General features: G+C 44.3%; 2 protein-coding genes and 1 pseudogene across 2 annotated transcripts; 1 reads left to right on the top strand and 2 right to left on the bottom strand.

The window, feature by feature from the left end:
- Positions 1-1,679: 1,679 nt before the first annotated feature.
- Positions 1,680-8,961, top strand: LOC117837206 (uncharacterized). Its single transcript, XM_034716793.2, has 5 exons — positions 1,680-2,296; positions 2,397-2,446; positions 7,584-7,710; positions 7,927-8,031; positions 8,110-8,961. Exons 1-5 carry the CDS (start codon positions 1,876-1,878, stop codon positions 8,730-8,732), a joined length of 1,326 nt encoding a protein of 441 aa, XP_034572684.1. The 5' UTR covers positions 1,680-1,875; the 3' UTR covers positions 8,733-8,961.
- Positions 8,962-9,981: 1,020 nt separating this feature from the next.
- On the bottom strand, positions 9,982-10,812 carry LOC117837208 (uncharacterized). Its single transcript, XM_034716795.2, has one exon. It carries the CDS (start codon positions 10,574-10,576, stop codon positions 10,217-10,219), a length of 360 nt encoding a protein of 119 aa, XP_034572686.1. The 5' UTR covers positions 10,577-10,812; the 3' UTR covers positions 9,982-10,216.
- A 1,290-nt stretch (positions 10,813-12,102) lies between these two features.
- Positions 12,103-15,507, bottom strand: LOC117835284 (tyrosine N-monooxygenase-like; annotated as a pseudogene).
- Between the last annotated feature and the right edge of the window lie 5,773 nt (positions 15,508-21,280).

Below are 21,280 nucleotides of genomic sequence, written 5' to 3'. Positions count from 1 at the left end.
TCCTGCAAATTCCAATTGCCTTTGGGCTGGTTCTGCTGCTATTAGTTGGGCCCTTTGGAACATGTTGGGCCTATAAACCACGCCGCTGCGTACCAAAACTTTGTGCCTTCCTCACATACTAGGCAGAGGCAGGTTTGTTCTAATCTTCCAGTAGAGCACATGAAGGAAGCCAGACTAATAAATAAAAGGTATTACCAAGTGAGGTCCCTTTAAGGAGGATTTTGATATCACTGATGTTATGGGATCTTGTTAAACCCTACTAGGTGGTAGCTGGATTAGTTCTGTGCTTTCCCTCTATGCAAGACTTGTGGGCTTGATTGACAGAGGGATCGCAGTTCGCAGGGGAGGTTTTGTTCTTCTGTGAAAGAAATACTTAAGTAAAAACATGAACGTGAAGTAACCCTTTCTACTGAAAGTTGGTTTATTTTTGGCGTATGATTTTATAATATATGGGGTTCCCTAATCAGCTGATGCCTGATGCTCCTCCGTTTTTAAGTATGCCGCTTAGAATATGCTAATTAGTGAAAAAAAACTAATTAGCTTGTCCTAAACATTACATATTTAAAGATGGGCCGCTCAGCTGGTCAGCATGCAATGCTATGCTAGGTTCCTTAGATCCCTCCCATTTTAGGACGGTACTTTGTTGGTTGCATGAGCACCGGATGCGGATGGTATTCAACATAGAAAGAAAACTTTGACGTATGAGGCTCTGCCTGCTTCTTGAAAGTTGCTCTTAGTCGAAAATTTTGGGGGATGTTTGGCTGCTATTCTTGACTTCTCGTAGATAAGAGTAGCATCAGAGCATTTTCAACGATTCGAGTCAATATGCAAAAGGCAGGGCGAGCCAGTTTAAGTTTGTCAATTCGTAGACTAATGCCGGTGCGGGTTCACCCACTGCAATCTTCGAACCAGATTAAGACCTCTTTATTTGAGCTGCAGTTTTTTAATTTCTGAAAAGCTGCTGGTAGCTTTTTGGTTCTGAAAAGCCAAAACTAGCTTTTAGAAAATGTGTTTAGTTTTTTAGATTAAAAAGCTACGAAAAACTCGAAAAACTGAGCTTTTCAGCTTCCCATATAAACTCAGCTTTCTGACTTTTCGGAAGCTGCACAAGAAGTTTGATGTTTATTTAAGCTTCTTACTTTTCACGTTGAGAAGTTGCTAAGAAATTTAAAATTTAAGGAGAACTCGAAATGGAAGTGGCCTGGGGCAAAGAGATGACATACTGACTTGACACCGAAGGACATGTACAGTTACGATCATCTAATGATACTTAATGATATGATAATACTCTATTTTTTATCCGTGAAACTATGATTAATGATATGGTAATTCTTTATTTTTATTTATGAAACTGCTGTCTAACACCTGTATGCTTCCTCCCTCTCCTACACTTGAATTTTGCCCCACTCAATCTTCATCCTCCTCCAACTCCTGTGAGATATGTTCCGACATGATTCACCTCCCTCAACTCTATCTCCGTTAAGATTTTAAGATTCCAACGTACTCCCTCCATTTCAAATTGTAGATTATTTTTAGCTATATTATAGATATTATTATACATCTAGACATACACTGCCATACACTGAATAAAGGAGTATTTAATACTGTATGTAGCCGGACTTTTTTTTCCCCCAAAGGCTGGTGACTTGTGCATCGGTCTCAAAGACCTCGTGCCCCCAAGATCCCAACTGCAGTAAGGCAGATTGTTGAGCTTGAGCGGCTGAGCCTGTGGGAGAAAGAACACGGGGGTGGGTAAACGGCGTTCACTCCAGCGGCCTCGTGTCCCCTTGGCGGGCGCCGGCCGTCGCCACCGAAGATGCTCCAAAGCTGAGCCCCCCAAACCCCGGGAAATCGGGACGCAGAGCGCCGGAGAAAATGGAGCAGCTGGTGGGAGTTCACCATCACCACCACCACCATCACTCCCTCTCCCCTCGGACCCCTCGCACCCCGACCCGCGCGCAGCCGCAGCCGCAGCCGCTCCTCCACCACCTCCCGTCCAACCGCTTCCGGGATCTCCAGCCCCAGATTCACCCCGCGGCCGCCAGGGTCCTCCGCGCCACCCCGCCCTTCTTCCTCGTCCTCCTCGCCGCCGTCTACCTCCTCGCCTCCGTCACCATCTTCTCCGCCCCCACGCCGCTGCTCCGCCTCAGCGGGACCGCTCCCAGGCCGCTCCTCCTCTCCATGCCGGCGCCGCCGCCCGCGCCGGAGCTCTTCGAGCTCCGCGGCGGGAGGATTCGGGTCCGCCTCACCAATGTCGGCGCCGCCGTCACCTCGCTCCTCGTCCCGGACAAGAAAGGTGCATTTTTCTTTCTTTTTTTTTTGAGAAGTTTCTGCTTGCTTACGCCGTTTGTGGTTCTGAATCTTTGCTCGCGGTGGTCTGCTTGTTTTCGTCCCAGGGGTTCTCGCTGATGTGGTGCTTGGATTCGACACTCTGGATCCGTATCTGGTGAGTTCTTGATGCATGCATTCCGATTTGCAGCCATTAATTAGCACATTTGGCTTTCTCCGAGATCTCGGCGGGATTAGAGTTAGGTCTGCAAGAAGATATTTTCTTGGTTTCTGACTTTTGGAAGTCAACTTATGCAACAGCTTTGTTTTCTTCTGCATTCAAGCGCGGCATATTTTTGGTTGGCTTGTGTAAATGTCTCAGCGTTTGTGCTAGGATCCCTTTTTATTTTGGCTCGTAGTTTACTTCAGTTATAGCCTGCGTTTTGTAATAGTTAGTACTAGAATAAAGATAAAATAGAGATTTTTAATATTTTTCTGAGAAAGTGCAGCAAATTGATTTATTCATGTCTTTAGAAAATTAAAATGATGTTCGTCACTACAGTATTATAATGGAAAGGTTTCATCTTTAAAATACTTTTACCAGTAATAAATGCTTTAACCTTGTCTGTAAGTTCTATTTTTAGCATCCAATGTGTTAAATCAAGAGTTAAATACACCAGCAGCCCTTAAACTTGTCTTGAGATGCCACTTAGGTCCACGGAGTCGCAAAATCAAAATCTGGCACCACAAACTTGTTAAGTTGTGCCACTTAGGTCCATACCCCTTCGAAATCTGGTGTAGCATGCTGACGTGGCACCACATGGATGAATATATGCAAAAAAGACCTCCAAATTTATCATCTTCTATCTCCATGCCCTCCACCTCCAACCAAACACGGTCGGCGGGCGTTTGACCGGTGGGTGCTTGCCGGAGAGGTGACAGCCGGCGGTGAGGAGGCACTTGACGTGCTCAGCGCGACTAGCCACACTCAACCATGGGCTTGCCATGGCTGGGGCCTCACCAGAGCGCGCCAGCGGCCTGTAAGCTATCGATGGCAGAGTGACGGGCGGCGGCATTGACCGGCAAAATCCCGCTGGCGGCAAGGTTCTCCTCTGGTGAGGACACGACCAAACGAATCTACAGGACGACGCGCATCCATTGCACTACTTGCCATGGCCAGAGGCTCACTAGAGCATGGCCGGCAGCTGTGGCGACGGCGGTGACGGATAAGACGATTAGGTGGGCCGGAGACCAACGCTGGGCCACAAGGAAGCTCACCTTGGGGCTTCGTTCCGTCGAAGGAGGTCCGGGGAGAGCTGCTGGCAGTGAGGGTCGGTGGTGGCATGGGTGGTCCTGGGCGGTCGGGAATCCGCCTGATTTCGGCGGTCTGGTTGCCGGGGCTGTATGAGGACAGTTCAAGGGCATAGTGGATGAGGTCTAGGGTCTCTGGGTGCGGGGGATTTGATGGGGATGGCCGTAGCTCAGCGAATTGAGTTGGCGGCCGGGCTCTATTGCGGTGGAGAAAAAAATGGCGAGGGGGAGGTAGGAGAAGAAGGGGCTGGGGCTTTGAGGGCCAGGTGCGGGCGAGGATGTGGAGGAGGCGAGGCAACGTCGCCCCTGTGGATGTAGCATCGTCGGTCGCCGGCGTCGCCATTACTGCCGGCGACTAGATGAGGAGGAGGATGCGGATGTAGAAGATGATAAAAATCAAGGGCTTTTTTGCATATATGCATCTATGTGGCGTCACGTCTGTCGTACGTACATCTATGGGCCCACCAGAAGGTTTGGACAGTCTTAAATACAGGGCTGGACACCGAGACATATCTGACATGGAGACTATGGCGCATGACGGCGTAGTATACGTGGCAAGACAAGAACTAGTCGAGGATTAAGAAAAGTACTCGTAGCAATAAGAGTAGAACTCGTCCAGTCGAATCCGACTAGTATTCTTGTAAACAACCGACCTGTAACCCTGACCCCGACAATGTAAGGTGAGGCAGGGACCCCCTCCAAGGCAATTCAATTCAACCAACACACAGGACGTAGGGTATTACGCTATTCAGCGGCCTGAACCTGTCTAAATCATGTGTCTGTGTTTACCTTCGAGTTCCTGATCTCGACGAGCCTCACTAACCAAAACACTACCTCGGGCACCCACCTCGTAGGTTGCCGGGTCTAAACACCGACAACGTCGGCGTGCCACCTCAGATCTAAAAGGCCATCGAAGGGGTATGGACCTAAGTGGCACGACTTAACAAGGTTGGGGTGCCATATTTCAATTTTGCAAGTTTGTGGACCTAAATGGCATCTCGAGACAAGTTTAAGGGCTGCTGTTGTATTGAACTCTTAAATCAACTATACTTAAACATTTGGTTGTTCCATTGCCATGAGGTTTTGTTTTTTGTATCTTTCATCATGGTCAAAGGATATGAATGGTGAAAAGGAAATGGACATATATGGTGTAGGGGTAAAAGACAAGTGTCATTTTGTAGAAGTAGATGGGATAATAAAGGTTTGTTCAATGGCAGAAGGAAATTATCCTTTTGAAGTTGAAGTGCAAAAAGAAATTTAAAAGTGAAGCCTCATATGGTTTAGATCTGCCTCACTCTTGTATCTTATAGCACTAATAATATGGTGTGAGTTTAATGATTATGCCACTGACAACTTTCACCTCCTAAGATCTGAGTTATAGTGCCATTTGTTAAAGATTTAACAATTCCTTAAGTTATGATTCAAATTGCCAGCATAATTTTAAGTCATAGCGTTTAATCTTGAAATAACATTGAAACTATTCAACACTCAGTCACACACTTAATCTTTGTTTTAATATGTGTTCATTACCTTAGCTTGTAGTTATGAGTTTCATTCGGTGAACTGTAAGTTATTGTACATATTTTCCTATTTCTGAAATCTTTCAGTCTTGCATATTACGTAATGGTAGCATGAGTTGATGTTCCAGCACCTACTTTAGAAACAACTGGTGGAAGATTAAGCCTCTGTGACTCTTCCACAAACCACATCCTTTTTCAGCATTAGCCACACTTTGCCAAACTCCATTGTGGTAGCCAGCTGGCACTGCTAGCCTTGTGCAGAAAATTGTTTAATGATAGAAACCAGGAAATGGTATGGTTGCTGGCAGTACTGAATTCTGAAGTATGTCTTAAAAATCATATGCATAGTTTGTCTTAAAAACACTCAAATTCCTCATACATTTGTTGAGTTACATATAGATATTCAGATATAAATAGTGGTCAAAGATACCCATTGAATACCATGTCATGTCCAAAATGTCTAATTTTTTGACTGGAGGGAGTACTTTGCAAGTCCATTAATCTGATCTCTTTTTGTTTTTATCGTACTTTTCAAATTCTGTAACTTCAAGTTTCTAGTTCAGGCTAACTAGTATTGCTTTTAAGTGTTGTATTCTTAATTTTCTGGATGTCTGGATCACTGTGTGTTGTTGTGTTCCTCTGACTACTTTTGTGTTCTTACCCCTATTTTGGAGCTCAATTGTGATTTTACCCCTACTTTTCAAACTTTGTGATTTTACGCCTACTTTTTCAAAACGAAGATTGAGTTTGCCCCTATTCCGTTAATAGCACTTAACGGTGTCAATTCAGCTGAAAAAGACTAGCATGCCCATGTGAATTTGCCCCTACTTTTCTCTAAGTGCTCATAGTTTATCCCTATTTTGACATTAAATATTTACATAACATTTGATAGATCTTAAAATAATTTGACAGCAAAACATGATAAAATTTGTATAAACTTCAAATCTAAGCAAACTTGGACAGATATTGTCAAAAGTTTGATGGCATTTTGGAATCGTTATGACATAACTTGCACCTATATTCAAAAAGTTGTTGTCGGCTGCACATAAAGATGAGATCCAGGGCTAGCCGCTGCTGCGAAACTGTTATTTGCTTTCCTCCGTAATTTGCTTTCCTATTTGTTTGCGAAATGACACACAAACAAATCAGAGGACGCTTCAGCTCTGTGCGGCGCTGCCCACGCTGCTCCCGCAGGCCACCGCCGCCGCGCGGGCTTGATTGCCCGCCGAATGCAGACTGCTATGGCTTTGCACAAGCAAGCCTCGCTGCGCCGCTCGCCCTTGTCTGGCCCTAGTGTGAGTAAGTCATGCACCCATGCCGCGCTTGCCTACTGCAGTAGGCCGCCGCGGGCCTGCCTTCCGCGCCACGCGACGTTACCGCGGGAGGCCGCTGCGCACCTCCACGGCTCCACCCGTGCCGATTCCCCCCGCTGCCGCCTCGATTTCGCTTGGATGCAAGCCGCCGTCGAGTGGTGAGGGTCACGACAGTGATCGGATCAGGGGTAGTTTGGTCTGTTCCCCTATTTTCCAAATGTTTTCCATTTCTTTTAATTCATATAATCTCATTCATCTAACAGACATCCAAAACAGGGGCAAATGGTAGGTTCAATCCAAAAAAGTAGGGGTAAAATCACAAAGTTGAAAAAAGTGGGGTAAAATCACCATTGAAGTTTAGAGTAGGGGTAGAATCACCAATGTCCCCTTATAAATCTCTTTGAGAAGTTTTCTTAATTGCATGTTAAAATTGTTCTGAAAAGGGTACTTCTCTTCTGACCATTTACAATCTGCTACTCTGCATAATGCCATTTTACTTGTTCTTCCACTGGGCACACCACACCGCATTTAACAACATGAAACCTGCTTGGTTTGTATGGCTGACAATTTTAGGTTTCCTGTATACGGTTGGGCAACTTATTTAACACATTGTTCTCTCATAACTAAGAAAGCAATCTCTGCAATAGAAGTTCTTGATGACCTTGCATGCTAGCTTCCTTTCCGTCAAATACTCTGTTGAAAAGATTTATTAAACCTTGCTAAATAAGCAAAGCAAGGATAAGGCTACCTCAAAACTTCCGTTCCCTAAACCCCAACTGGTATGGGAGTTTTCAGCACTGGGTATGGTATGCCCTTTTTCTCTGTTGAGAAGATTCAAAAATAAGATTTCTAGAATGAAAATGATTTGGAGCATTGATATTCTTGTCTGCTAGCATTTCTATTCTGCAGAAGTCAACTCAATCCCTGAACTTCAAAATGACCTTCGAAAGTAGCCAAAGTTACCCCAGCACAGTGGGTGTGAAAGGGATTTATTCCTAATTTTTTTTGCAATGCTTTCCTGGTAGGCCTTATTTTTTTAAAGTGCCTTTTCCTTTTAGGGATTAGTCCCAATTATGACTCTTGTTTATCTGCAGTTTGTAAATCGGTAATTACATATATCTCAGTGATCAAGAATTGCTTTGGTTCTAACAATGTGAGTTTCTTTGATCAGAATGGAACGTCACCTTACTTTGGCTGCATTGTTGGTCGAGTTGCAAATAGGATCAAGGATGGAAAGTTCACTCTAAATGGGGTGCAGCATAATCTGAGTATCAACAACCCACCAAACACTCTTCATGGTACGAAAAAATTGGAATATTACATTTCATAAGTGGATTATTTAAAATCTATTTCAGCATGCAACTGTAACTAATGATTAATAATGTCTTATTTCTTATAACAATCCTGGCTCTAAATGACTGAAGAATCGGGATGTAATGCATAAGATATCTATGCCTCTTCAGTTTTTTCTGATTCCATGTTCCATTAACTAATGCATGCTGTTCCTTATTCAGGTGGATTTAAAGGGTTTGACAAAACTATATGGGAAGTTGCTGAATATAACAAAGGGGACAACCCTTCAATCACCTTTAAGTATCATAGTAAAGATGGAGAGGAAGGTACTGTGACAGTTAACTTCTCTGAGCATTTTTGTATAAATGCCTTAATATGACGAATATTAATGCTTTGAAAAACAGGTTACCCAGGTGATGTTTCTGTTACTGCCAGATATTCCATTCTTCCAAGTGCAACACTGAAGCTTGAGATGGAAGCCACACCATTGAACAAGGCCACACCCATCAGTTTAGCACAGCACACCTATTGGAACCTTGCAGGCCACAACTCAGGAGATGTGCTTCCACACTCGGTCCAGATATGGGGCTCTAAGATAACACCAGTAGATCAAACCTCAATACCTACAGGCGAGTTCATGCCAGTAAGCGGCACTCCCTTTGATTTTCTGACTGGGAACAGGATCGGAAGCAGAATTGATCAGGTCCCTGGTGGTTATGATCACAATTACGTGCTTGACTCTGGTGAACTGAGGTTAGGCTTGCGACATGTGGCAAAAGTGGTAGACCCGTCAAGCTTGAGGGTCCTAGACATTTGGGCAGATGCACCTGGAGTGCAGTTCTACACTGGAAATTTTCTTCATGGCATTGTGGGCAAAGGAGGTGTGGTTTATGGGAAGCATGCTGGCTTCTGCCTTGAGACGCAAGGCTTCCCAAACGCTGTTAATCAACCTAATTTTCCATCAATTGTCATTCGCCCTGGTGAGAAGTACCGGCATACGATGCTGTTTGAGTTCTCTACTGAGTGATGTAGCTCCTGTACATATCACCATTTTTCTTGTGTTTCCTGCTTGTCATTAGTTAGAAACTACGGTGCAGCAGTTGTTAAATTGATTCTTGATAGGGTTAGATATACAACAGAAGTAACAGAATTAGTCGGGAAGGGGCAAATTTGCCATGAAAGAGTAGGTTTGCATTCCATGTGAACCTTGTACTTATGAGTTAATGATAATTCGTCCAGGATTACTGGATTAGCAATTCTTGCATGGAGTAGGCTAAGATAGCATTTTCTATCGAGAAAAACTGAATGAAAACATGAGGTATCCTAATATTATAAAACCACATAGAAAAGGAAAGATTTTGGTGAAAGGTTATGTCTAATTGCCTTGCATATGACTTATGAGACAATTTTCTTCTCAGAATTATAACCATGACTCAAAATTGAACTGTTGCATAGCTGGTCTTCTTGCTCCCTTATGTTGGTTCGTGGATCATAAATTTATTAAGCATTCAGTAAATCATGTCTGATGCACAGGGACTTACGCCCATGCATCTCATCATACACGTTTCTACACCACTTGGGCACTGAAGATGGTCATATGGACCTGCTGTTATGCGCCTTCAGAAAATGAAGGGCTTCCATTTGATATATGGTGGTAATTAGTTTTTTTTAAAGCTAGGAAAACCTAAGCAGGCTGAATATGTAGTGAAATAGTTGTTTCGGTTTTGTGTGCCATCCATCCACTACGGGAAACATCTGCCTCTGATGATGATCGAAGTAAAATGTCTGTTGTCTTTTTGTTAGAGAGAAGTCTGCTTTGGTTCTGGAGTTGTTAAACCTGATTCTGGAGCAATAGTAGTCAGGTGCAGCGCTTTAGAGGAATCCAAGGGGTAAGGGTACTATTTACCTTGTACAATTATTCTGTGCTTAAAATACATTTTTAAAGTTCTTAAGAAAAAGAATCTACGTACGATCTGACACAGAATGCACCACCACCTTCCTGACACAGGCATTCTTTGCTTGTACAGTTTTCCGGGGAAGTATTCGCAGCAAAATTTTAGTAGTTAGTTGAAATTCAAGAAGTTAAAGAAGATTAAGCATGAAAACTTTTGTTCACCTTGTCCAAATACAGGACTAATAAGTAAAATGAACGGAATGGAAAAAAAACATTCTTCATTATTGTAATGCAACCAAATTTGACTCAAATTCTGTGTCAAGTCAATAGCTAGCAAAATAGATTACCATGGGCTTATCTGATCCTTGGAAGTTGGAACACAAGCAGTCAAACCAATGGATGGATACAAGTTAAACGAAAAGTCATACACTCATACATACTTTTCTGATATAGTCATAAACACTAACACTGAATGGAGGGGAGGCCAAAATAGAAAAATGGCAAGAAATCATCCAGTATCTATCGGCACATACACTTCTCCGGATCTGACACAGACATCCGGCACAAACCATCCGGCATGTCCACCAATCAGCATCAGCTGCTGCACGCCATGCCTGCTAGTCCTCGTGAGCCAGAGCGTCCCCTTCCTCCCGCAGAGGCCGGTACCGGATCCTCGCGGGCCGCTCCCTCCGGCCGCCGCCGGGGGAATCCGCCACCTCCGCCGACGAGCACATCCTCGGCAAGAACGACCCGTTGCCTACACCACCACCCTTCTTCTTCTGCTTCTTGCCGCTGCTGCTGCCCCGGGGGCTGCCGCCGCCGCCACCACCACCACTGGCTGCATCCTTGCTGCTGCTCTTCTTGCCGTGGTTGCCGCCGCCGGCGACGTCCGCCCTCCGGAAGTACTCGACCTCCCGGAGCACCAGCGAGCCCACCGTGCCCTGCGCGCCGACCTCCACCGGCGCCGGCGCCGCCATGCCCCGGCACGACACAAGCAATAATGCCCGCTCCCACTGCTAGCTTATGGCTCGCTTGGGATTCGATGTGAGTTCTGGCCTCAAAAGGGAGACAGTGCCGCCAGCCATGGCCCTTTCTGCATGCGGCGAGCTTTTTTGGGCGCATTCATGCAGATGGCGTGGACGCTACTTCAGTACCCGACGATTTGCATGCGCGTGGTGTCGAGCGCAAGTGGTTGGTCCTCTCTCCCGTGGATGCATTCGTTGGAGACAAGCAACCCATGGGGCCGTATGGAGTGCCATTGGACGACGAGGACCTGTGATGATCGCACGTCCAGCGAGTCGTGCTTGATGAGCGTGGTGCCGTACGCCGGAACCGCGTGTAGGACGGCCTGTAGGTGGCCAATGGAGGACATGCGCGTGCTTCCATGTGTGTACCCCAACTAGTACCCACGTACGCCATGTGTACCCGAAAGGAGCTAGGGGATTCATGGCCAATTGGCCATAGGTTGCCCCACTTTTTCTCTGTGGCGAGTATGGCACACTCCTGCAAATGTTTCTCACAAATTGTAGAGAAGCTTAATAAAAAAAAAGTATTGGTGGACTAACAGTATTCTCAATTTCGTTTCATTGTTTCCGAGACTACCACATCATCCGGAATGTACCAAAACCTTAAATGAAACAACCCTACAATGCAAGTTTCATTTTTGTTATTTCATACATAGCCATATTATTTAATTCATGTGTGAGTTGGAAGCGTTTAATTGGACACCGGATTGAATGAAATGAAACTCTACCCTCAATGGATGTGTGTTAGAGTTGTCTCACTATTTAAACTCCAATGCCATCATCATATATATTAACTTATGTGGTACCTCATTTACGAAGAATAAAATTTTCACTGCAAATGGTTTAATAATGTCACTTTTATGCAACTTTTCTATAGGCTCTCGGTTGGATATGTGTGCGAGCTGAAGTGGAATGGGCTTATGGGCCATGGTGGTGGGTTGCACGTGCAAAGCTGCAGTGGAACGGGGCTGTGGGCTGGTGGGGGTTGATCGGAAGGGGCAGCTGCCAGGCGGTGGAGGGGGCGGGGTGGATCGGAGGCTGCTAGGCTGCTGGGAAGAAGGAAGGTGAGGGAGGAGCGCGGGGAAGAAGATGAGGTAGAGATGAATCTACCAGGAAAGGTGGCTGCCCTATCTTCTGAAAGATAGATAGGATCTCTCAGGTTGGTTGGGCCAATGAGGAGTATGTGACAAAAATGGTGTCCGCAACAGTGCCAATACTAAAAAAATAAATATTAGAATTTTTTCAAAATGAGAAACATCTCGACATGAATTCAGTAAAATTTAATCATCATTGTTATTAACTTCCATAGGATATCATTATCTAAAAAACTTCCATAGGATATATTCTGCTTTCTTAAAAAAAATTTACCAATGTATGTTATTAGTCCAAAATAACCCCCTCGACTTCGGACTCTCCGGCGCATTACCTTAGGTTCACGCATAGAGATGGGCTGGTAAACGAGGCTGAGCTTGCAAGAGCAGTGGTTTAGCCAGTTCAAGACTTGTAGTGACTCCTTGAGTTCTACATTGTATGAACGCTAGCAGGCATGCTCCATGTGAACCCTTGCGGAAGCCTTGCGAATAGCATCATTGTAACAGAGCTGCCGAGTGACACCCCTGGGCATCCCCTGGCCTCCTACCGGTGCTAAACGAGATGAACCTAATTAAGGTCTGGCTCAGTGAGAACCACATCTGAATCTGAATTGTTGTTCATATGCCTCTCAGGCCGGAATTCTAGAGGAGATTCCCAAACAGCAGAGTTCCGACCAAGCCCCACCCGGCTTACGAAGACATGGCTGTCCTTGGGAATGAAGTAACCAGAAACAATGGTGTCCTGCATGGCAACATGGGGTGGGTTGAAAGCGTGGTAGGGGCGCAAGCGGAAGGCCTCCCCCGTATGCACGCTTTGAGATAGTTGACACGAGGAAGGTCAGATTCTTGGACGAGTCTCCCTTTGCCAACGACAGTGTTCAATTCATCGATTGCTTTCTGCATGACCTCCGGTTTGTTCATCATCTCGGCGAGTGCCCACTCAACCGCGTTTGATGGATTGTCAACAATCGCAAACATTATCTCCTGAACATTGCGGTAAAGTTCATCAATCAGTAAGCATTTTTTTTAATCAGAGAGAGGACTCGGATCTGCATGCACTTAGAGACACTGTTTGGATACGATTGCAGCACAAAGTTTGGTATCTTACCGCTGTCTGTGCTCTTATTTCATCAAGCGACAGAAAAGGTTGCTCTTCTGAATCCTGAAGAGAGACTAGCACATCAAGGAAGTCCCTTGGCTCTCTCTTGTCACCTCGAGTAGACCGCTCATGGATCCTCTCCTCTATGACGATGGGATCATGCAATCTGTTTATGGTCTCCATCACGCCCTTGACAACCTTCTTATGGCCGTCAATGTCGAGACCAATAATCCAAGCAGGGATGTAATGTGAGATGGAGAAGCTATAGACGTAGTTAACCAGCGTGAACAGCGCGTCAACGTGCGCCACCTCCTCCGGACCAGGCCCGGCGGCGGTGCCAGCAGAGAACGACGACGGCGGTGGCTCGACGAAGTGTCTCTTGCTGAACATGAGTCTCCGTATCATGTTACCACAGAAATGCTGGGCTACATGACGTCCATCAACAACGCTGTTGTTACCTGCTGGTGAGCTGCACTGGTTGTAAACGAGCCTGACAAGGTGGTCGGCCTCCTCCGCTCGCCGGCGATGGAACCGCTGCTCCATTGACGCGGACAGGACCTCCGAGGTGAGGACCCGCCTCATCTTCTTCCACTGCTCTCAGCGCACTATACCAGAAAAAGGAAATATTTGTCACGTGAAATGGGGCGATTAATTACGTGGGGATCCCAAAAAGTCACCAAGTTTGTCCGTGAGTGACGTCTCAACTGTCATGAAGTTCCTTTCACGACCGAGCTCCTTGAAATTACTGTTTTTCGAAGAAATTCATGGCCAAACGCTATGGATAAAAGCCGCCACGAAAGTTTTTCCTTTAGGGCTATAATCGTTAAGGGCCTGTTTGTTTCCCTCCTAGTCCCTAAGTTGGATTATGGTTTAAGGGTAGTAGGGTAAAAGGTCATTATGGGATCACAAGACTAGCTTATTTCAGATTATTTGCGGTCACATTGTGATCACAAAGTGATCTTTTACCACTTATATAATCTAGGTGGATTATAATCCCAAACAAACAGGATCTAAAAAATTTATTTTTTGTGTTCATGTAGAAACCGCCATGAAACACATGCAGGTCACCACGATAAAGCGGCCGAGCTAATAAAGACGCAGATTTCATTTTCATGAGCATTCTATACGGTGCAGACGATGATAGGCAATCCGGCTGGGCCTGGCGGTAGTCGGTGCAGCTATCGTCTCATGGTGGTTGTTGCTTTGGCCCGGTAGACAAGAAAATCAAGGGAGGCGACACCTGGCTTGGTGCCAGTGCCATGCTTTGATGGTGGTTCGAGCTCGTCAGATTGGTCTGATAAGAGAACCCCTATGAAATTTATCTTTTTTTTTATTTGCACACAACTTTATTTTTAAGTTAAATTTTAGAGAACAATACTTTAACACTACCGGAAACCTTAAAATTGCCGAGTGTATTTTTTTTGCTGAGTGTTTTTTTTCAAGCACTCGGCAAACAAGCTTTTTGCCGAGTGCCAAGCCAAAAACACTCGGCAAAGAAAAAACACTCGGCAAATCGGGGCTTTGCCGAGTGTCAAATAAAAAACACTCGGCAAACCCCCCTCTTTGCCGAGTGTCTTTTTTGACACTCGGCAAAGTCCCCTCTTTGCCGAGTGTTTTTTTTGACACTCGGCAAAGAGGGGGGTTTGCCGAGTGTTTTTTATTTGACACTCGGCAAAAAAATAATTTTTTTCCCTCTTTTCACCTTGAAATTTTTTCTACTCCCCACGTACAACATGTGGTACTCCATGTTAAAATTCGGTATATTTTTGGATTTATTTGCTATATTTATTTAATTAATTGTATTTCAAGGAAAATTTTGGTATAAGTCAAATTTGAACTGCAAGTGATTCAAATTATAGAATAAAATGAGTAGAAAAATTATATTTATGTTATTTATCCCAGTTTGAGGCCTTACCCACGAAATGAAAAGAAATTTCAAACATCTTATTCAGGAAACATAACCACAAACATGTGATCGAATAATTTTTAAATTCTAAAAAAGGCAAACGAAGTCGGAAAATTATGAAATTTGTCATGATGTGATGGTATCATATGTGGAGGTTGTGGTAAAAAATTGAGAAAGTTTTGCATATTTTATCACATACAATGTTTACAAATCGAAGCATCTCAGAAGAAGAATCATACCGTTGAGAAGGATTCAACAAGATTTGGAGTCAAAGTGATGATCAAATTTAGATTTGACTACAAAAAATTTTGTATAGGCAATAGAGAACGTATATTGTTTCATGTGAATTTTTGGTAATTTTTTGGAACCGTTTGATAATTTTAATGTATTAAGTGCAATTATAGAATTTTAATTGATATAAATTGGAGCTATAAATGCATAAAATAATGAAATAATATGAGTAGAATAATCAAATACATATTGTTGAGTGAATTTGATAAGGTATTGTTGAGTTTATCAAAACAAATGTAGAAGAAAACGGTGTAGAAAATGGGGAAAAAGGAAAAAAAAAACTTTGCCGAGTGCTCCCTGGTTGGCACTCGGCAAAATGGTGCTTTGCCGAGTGCTGTGCTACAGACACTCGGCAAAGGGAAAAACCTGCCTAAAATAATCACCCACCCGCCGCGCGCGACTAAAAAACAACCCCCCCCCCCCCGTCCTCCTCCCGCACCAGCCCCCCCAGCGCCTCTCCTGGCACCCGGCCGGCCTCCCCTCCAGCCCCCTCCATTCGCACCCCCGGCACCTCCCTCCGCCGCCGGCCCCTCCCCTCCCCTCCCTCCCCTTCTTCTTCCCCGCCGGCGGCCGGCCCCTCCCCTTCCCTCCTCCCTCCCCCTCCCTCGTTTCCACCCCACTCCCCTTCCCCTCCCTCATCCCGACGCCGCCCCTCCTCCAGGCCGGATCCGGCCGCCACCGCCGCGCCGCCTCTCCTCCAAGCCGGATCCGGCGGCCACCGCCGCGCCGCCCCTCCTCCGGGCCAGATCTGGCCGCCACCGCCGCGTCGCCCCTCCAAGCCGGATCTGCCGGTGCCGCCACCCCCTCTGGATCCGGCACCGCCGCCTCCCCTTTCCAGATCCGCTGGGGCCGCGACCTCCCCCCGGATCCGGCGCCGCCACCTCCCTCCCGGATCCGCCGCTCCCTCCCCTTTCTCTCCAGGAAGCTCGGGCGGCGGCGGGGAGGGGGCCCGACGGGGAGGGGGGCCCGGCGGGTGGCAGCTCAGGTGGCGGCGGGGAGTGGCCCCGGTGGGATGCAGCTCGGGTGGCGGCGGGGAGGGGGCCCGGCAGGAGGCAGCTCGGGTGGCGGCGGGGAGGGGGCCCAGTGGGAGGAAGCTCGGGCGGCGGCGCACTCCAAGGTGGAAGGAGCAGCGGTGGCGCACTCCAAGGCGGAAGCTCAGGCGGTGGTGGCGGCGGCGGAGCAGCCAGAGCTGGTGGCCCGGGCGTGGTGGCTGGTGGTGCTGGCTGTGGTGGCGGCCGGTGGTGGTGCTGGCGGTGGTGGCTGGCCGGTGGTGGCGGCGGCGGCGGAATAGGTTTTTTTTTATTTTTTTCAAAAATTGGATGTCGAGTGTTTTCTGGCCACTCGGCAAAGACTTTGCCGAGTGCGCGACAGAAAACACTCGGCAAATCCGTGTTTGCCGACTCAAAGTTTGCCGTGTGCCGTTTGCCGAGTGTATTTTGCCCTTCGCCGAGTGCCCCTGGCACTCGGCAATTTTCTTGTGTCCCGTAGTGTAAGAATTGTTCATGATTATTTTCATAGGTTAGAAATATTTAATACAAAATTGATCGTAGAGATATAAAACTACATGAAAAGTAACTATGAAATTAAAATTCATGATGCAATTTTGTAACAAGGAAAATCATGATACCAGTCATCTCACAAAATTCGAAATTAAAACTCAACCTCTATGTATAGAGAAATAAAATTGTAATGATAGTAGACGGAGCCTAAATTTTATTCTGGAGTTTAATAATTAAGCAGCCAAAGTGAATTGTGGTGGTAGTAAAATGGATTTTTCTAATATGTAATGATGTTATCCTTTGGACCCATTAGTTCACCTCTTGGTTTTGCTTCAAGTTTTGCAGTACTGGTAGCAAGCAGCAGATAAGAGTCCATGCTAACCACTGGATGCTGGCCAGGAGTCAAGAGAGTTGCATTCTGATGGCGGTAGCAGCACGAGAATAGGCCACACAAACCGAAATGATTATGACAAGGTAGTGCGTAGCAGCCTATATATGCAAATCCCGCTGGGATTCATTCTCCTGCACGTGCATTGACCGGCTAGCAAATGTTTTTTTTCTTGTTGTATAGTGTTTATTTCGGTTCGGTAAAAACTAACAAAAGCATCAAGTGACCGAATCAATTCAAGATGGAGTAACCATTCCGACGACTCAACGTGGCAAAGGTCAGCCGCCCTATATATTTTGGGTACCGGCCAATCGAATTATTATCCACGAATTTATCAAATTTACGATTTGCATGCGTGTGGTGTCAAGCACAAGTGGTTGGTCGTCCCATGGATGCATTCGTCGGAAACAAGCAACCATGGGCAATATGGAGGACCTGTGATGATCGTCCTGTGGGTCGTGCCTGATGAGCATGGTGACGTGCGCCGGGACTGCATGTAGGTCGGCCTGTAGGTGGCCAATGGAGGGCATGCACACGTTCCATGTGTGTACCCAACTAGTACCACGTAGTCCATCTGCCTGTGGATCATAGGTTGCCTTACATTTTCTTTGTGGCGACTGTGGCACACTCTTGCAGAGATGTTCCTCACAAATCGTAGAGAAGCTTAGTAAAAAGAAAAACAATGGTGGCTAATAATGACACTTTGATGCAACTTTTCTATAGTCTGATGCACAGTTGGGAACTAAAATGGAATGGAGTTGTGGGCCAATGTGGTAGTTGGATGGGCTAAACTGCAGTCAAATAATGTGGGCTAAGTTGCTGGTGGGTTGCTTGGGCCAATGAAGAATGTCAAAAAACAATGTTTTAAACATGATTTAGTGGATGCATGGCTGAAACGATATGGACGCTATAGCGGCCACTATGGCCTTTATTGTCTTCCAAAAAATTATGCAATATAAGGCTCAAAACATGAGTAATTGGACTAATTTCAGCAGATGTTTAATAACTAGTCAGGTTAGCGCGTGATGCGCGCCTGTATGAAAGATACGAAAGATGTTAACTTGAAATAATGATGAAATACGAATTTGTTATCTTACTGTGCTCAAATAAAAATATAAAACATAATCTAAAGCAAATTGACCGCATCAATATTAAATTCAAACTTTTTTTTATCATAATGATCATTATGCATGTCAACCTCAAAATTCTTGCAACCATTTTTCTGAGGTTTGGTGAGCTAGATCCATGATTCAACCACCATTTAGCTTCATACAAAAAAGTCATGGACATAGGAAAAATTTTCTGAAAAATAAGAGAAGAAAAATGAACAATAAATCAATGGTTCAATCCCAAATCTCAGGTACGGGATTCACGGAGATTGAAACGAGAAAAGATGTAGCCGCTGTTCTCCTCACTCTATGTTAGGCATACAACTTGTCATGCTTGTTACTAGGATTAGATTCACTTTTCATCCTTTGTTACTTTCACAAGTATTGGATGAGCCCACGCACATTACGGTGCATATCAAGTTGAAGTGGCCAGTTTAAATTATGAACCATGCATGTTTTGGTCCACCAAGTTGCAATTCAGCAATTGTCATGTGTACATCATTCCAATAAAAAATGTGATACACATAGCACTAAATCACTTTATATTTTTCTTAAATATTAAAAGGTTAATTGCATGGCAACAGCCACGTGCATGTCACATTAGAATTTATTTAGAAAATTCAAGTCACATTACTTTCTGTTTTCATGAAAAGGTGACATTGTTTCTTTCCTAGTGTGTGGCAAGGCTAACATGTCACGTATAATTTTTGTTCCCATGCCAACATGTTCACGTTGGGCTACAAGAACAAAGCCCATCGTAATATCAGTCAAAGCCCAAACAATAGAAATATCCAAAATTGCTTTTGTAATCAAAACACGTTACAACATCCTTTTTTTTCGACGAACACGTTACAATATCCTTAATCACCTAATGCAATATTGAAAGAAGATACTCCAACGGCCCATCCAAATCACACATACCAACATCCTAAAATGTGTATTGCAACATTCCTAATCACTGGAACATATAAAAAAATCACCAAATACAAAACCCCAAATCACATGTTAACTTGCAACATAAGAAACACCCGATTCATATAGTCATAGCATCTTAAAGCAGGAGGCAGCTGCGACCTTGCGGCCACGGCCGGCAGCGGCATGGTTTAGGGTCAGGCGGTGCCCAGACAAGGTAATCTCTGCTAAGGTGGTTTCTAGTTGGTATTCCTCTCCTCGTCATATGCTGTAATCAAAACTGCATGTTCTGCATCTACACAATTGAAATTACAGGTGTTCCATGCTACTGTACTTTTCTTAATTCATCTAGTAGCACTCGAAATTGACTAATCAGAAGCACCCCAATCTCGATTGGATTGTATGATCCGGTTTAGTGTGTAACTTACACAAACTTTTTCATCAGTAAGTTACTAATTGTATTGCAGACTCTTACATATAATTGAAATCTTTTATGTTCCGTAACTGAATTTGTGTGCTTGGAATAATGTTGGATGCAGTAGTACGTGGCAATGCAGCAACGAATTCTATCAATGGGATTTTTGTATCAGTAAATCCTTGCACAAATTTCTTATTAGGTGATAACTTATTTTTTTAATTTTACTGACTACATGTATTTAGATCTCTATTTTTTGTGGAGGGAGAACAGATGGGGCAAGGCTCCTACTGATTAATATACATTTTGATCTCTAATTTACTGATCGGATACTCTTACTGTTGATTTTATACTGATGAACAGCTCTTTTGCTTATATTTTTTTAATCATGTTACATCTGCTATAGTAACAAGATCCAATCTATTCACTAGATCAGTAATAGCTAAATGCATATGTTGGTTGACGGATGGAGAATTTACAGTAATTTGATTTTACTTCATCTAAATTGGTTTAAGTGTGGTAGTTCTAATTTCTGAATATATAATAGACAATTTGTGAATCTGATGGACACACTGTTTGTAATCAGGCAGGGTCATATGTTAACCAGAACAACTGTGAATTGTTCAGGTAGGCACCTGACCATCTGGGGACCAACAACCTAAGTAAGTTTCATGTTTTCAGCTTAATAATACTGTTGCAGCATGTTCACATAGTCTCCTCATTTAGACTAGTTTATAGTTTCGAAACTACAATGGTAAATAATGTTCTACCTCCACATGTTCTCACTTTATGCTGGTCACTTATTATATCTTCTCATTTTTTCTATTGTAGGTGCACGGTTGCGCACACACTGGTCTGTGGAGAAAGCTACTCATTTATAAAGCTCTCGCAAAACAATATTTGTCCAATCAAATGCAAATAATAAGGCTACCTGAAGTATTAGAATCTTCACCTTTTTTTCGATGTAGCAGTAGATTTGTTTTTTGGTCCATTTAGTTTGTTGCTATGTAAATGGTTATGTTATTTCAGGTCTGTTGACCACAATCAGACAAAAATTGTATTTCCTCCAAGTTAATTGATGTGTTATGAGATGGAAGAATTATCCAATATGGAATAGTAACTAGCAGTAAGATTGTGATATTGGTACTGTTTCAAATAAAAATATATGGTCGTTAATCAACATTGCAGTGCTTTCAACAAAACATTGTGGTCACTACTGCTACAAAGTGGTCGTTAACATTCAAAACATGTCTCCTATGTAACATTGGCAACAACAGGAAAAGTGGTCGTTATTACTATAAAAGTGGTCGTTATTTATGCATAATTAACGACGACATGCATATCCTGTTGTTAAAGAGTTAACGACCGGAATTATTACGTGGTTGTTAATACTTTTAACGATGGAGCCTTTAATGATCATGAACGACCATATTACCACAATTAGACTTTTAACGACCACAATTCCCGTCGTTAATACCCAAAGTCTTGTAGTGTAGTGAAGCAAGAGAATTGATCAATGATTCAATATGCTGAGGTAAGTGAATGATATTGTGAGATTACAATAAGGGGGCCACTGAATACGATGGTTATTAAGTAGAAAAGTCAGAAGAAGAATTGAACAGTGCAGGATCGAGGAAGTTGATATCGAGCTCTTTTAACAGTCCTTGGAGGTACTAAGGGAGTCCTTGGAGGAAGGCGGATCTAGAAAATAAAATTATTGGTGTTACCAAGCTACATGATTATCAATTGAATAAAAAATAGTGTTAGGTAATTGTTTGAGTTCATTGGTGTCCCTGTACTGTGGATCCACCCCTGCTGGTACTGGAAAAAATCAGCTTCCAGTAAGTTATCCATATACTCCCTCCGGTCGGAAATATATGGCGTTTCCCACCAGAGATTGAACTGTTTGTAGGCAAAAACTTTATGCATGAACGTCATTTATTTGC

Source organism: Setaria viridis, chromosome 9 (assembly GCF_005286985.2).
Source record: "Setaria viridis chromosome 9, Setaria_viridis_v4.0, whole genome shotgun sequence".
In the NCBI taxonomy this organism is placed as follows: Eukaryota; Viridiplantae; Streptophyta; class Magnoliopsida; order Poales; family Poaceae; genus Setaria; species Setaria viridis.
This window is presented reverse-complemented; position numbering and strand designations above follow the sequence as displayed.

What these genes read in the sequence shown, in the direction of transcription:
- LOC117837206 (XM_034716793.2), top strand. Translation starts at nt 1,876, where the DNA reads ATGGAGCAGCTGGTGGGAGTTCACCATCACCACCACCACCATCACTCC. An exon ending in CCCACCAAACACTCTTCATG is followed by an intron (nt 7,711 to 7,926) that starts GTACGAAAAAAT and finishes TTCCTTATTCAG; the next exon opens with GTGGATTTAAAGGGTTTGAC. An exon ending in TAGTAAAGATGGAGAGGAAG is followed by an intron (nt 8,032 to 8,109) that starts GTACTGTGACAG and finishes TTTGAAAAACAG; the next exon opens with GTTACCCAGGTGATGTTTCT.
- LOC117837208 (XM_034716795.2), bottom strand. Translation starts at nt 10,576, where the DNA reads ATGGCGGCGCCGGCGCCGGTGGAGGTCGGCGCGCAGGGCACGGTGGGC.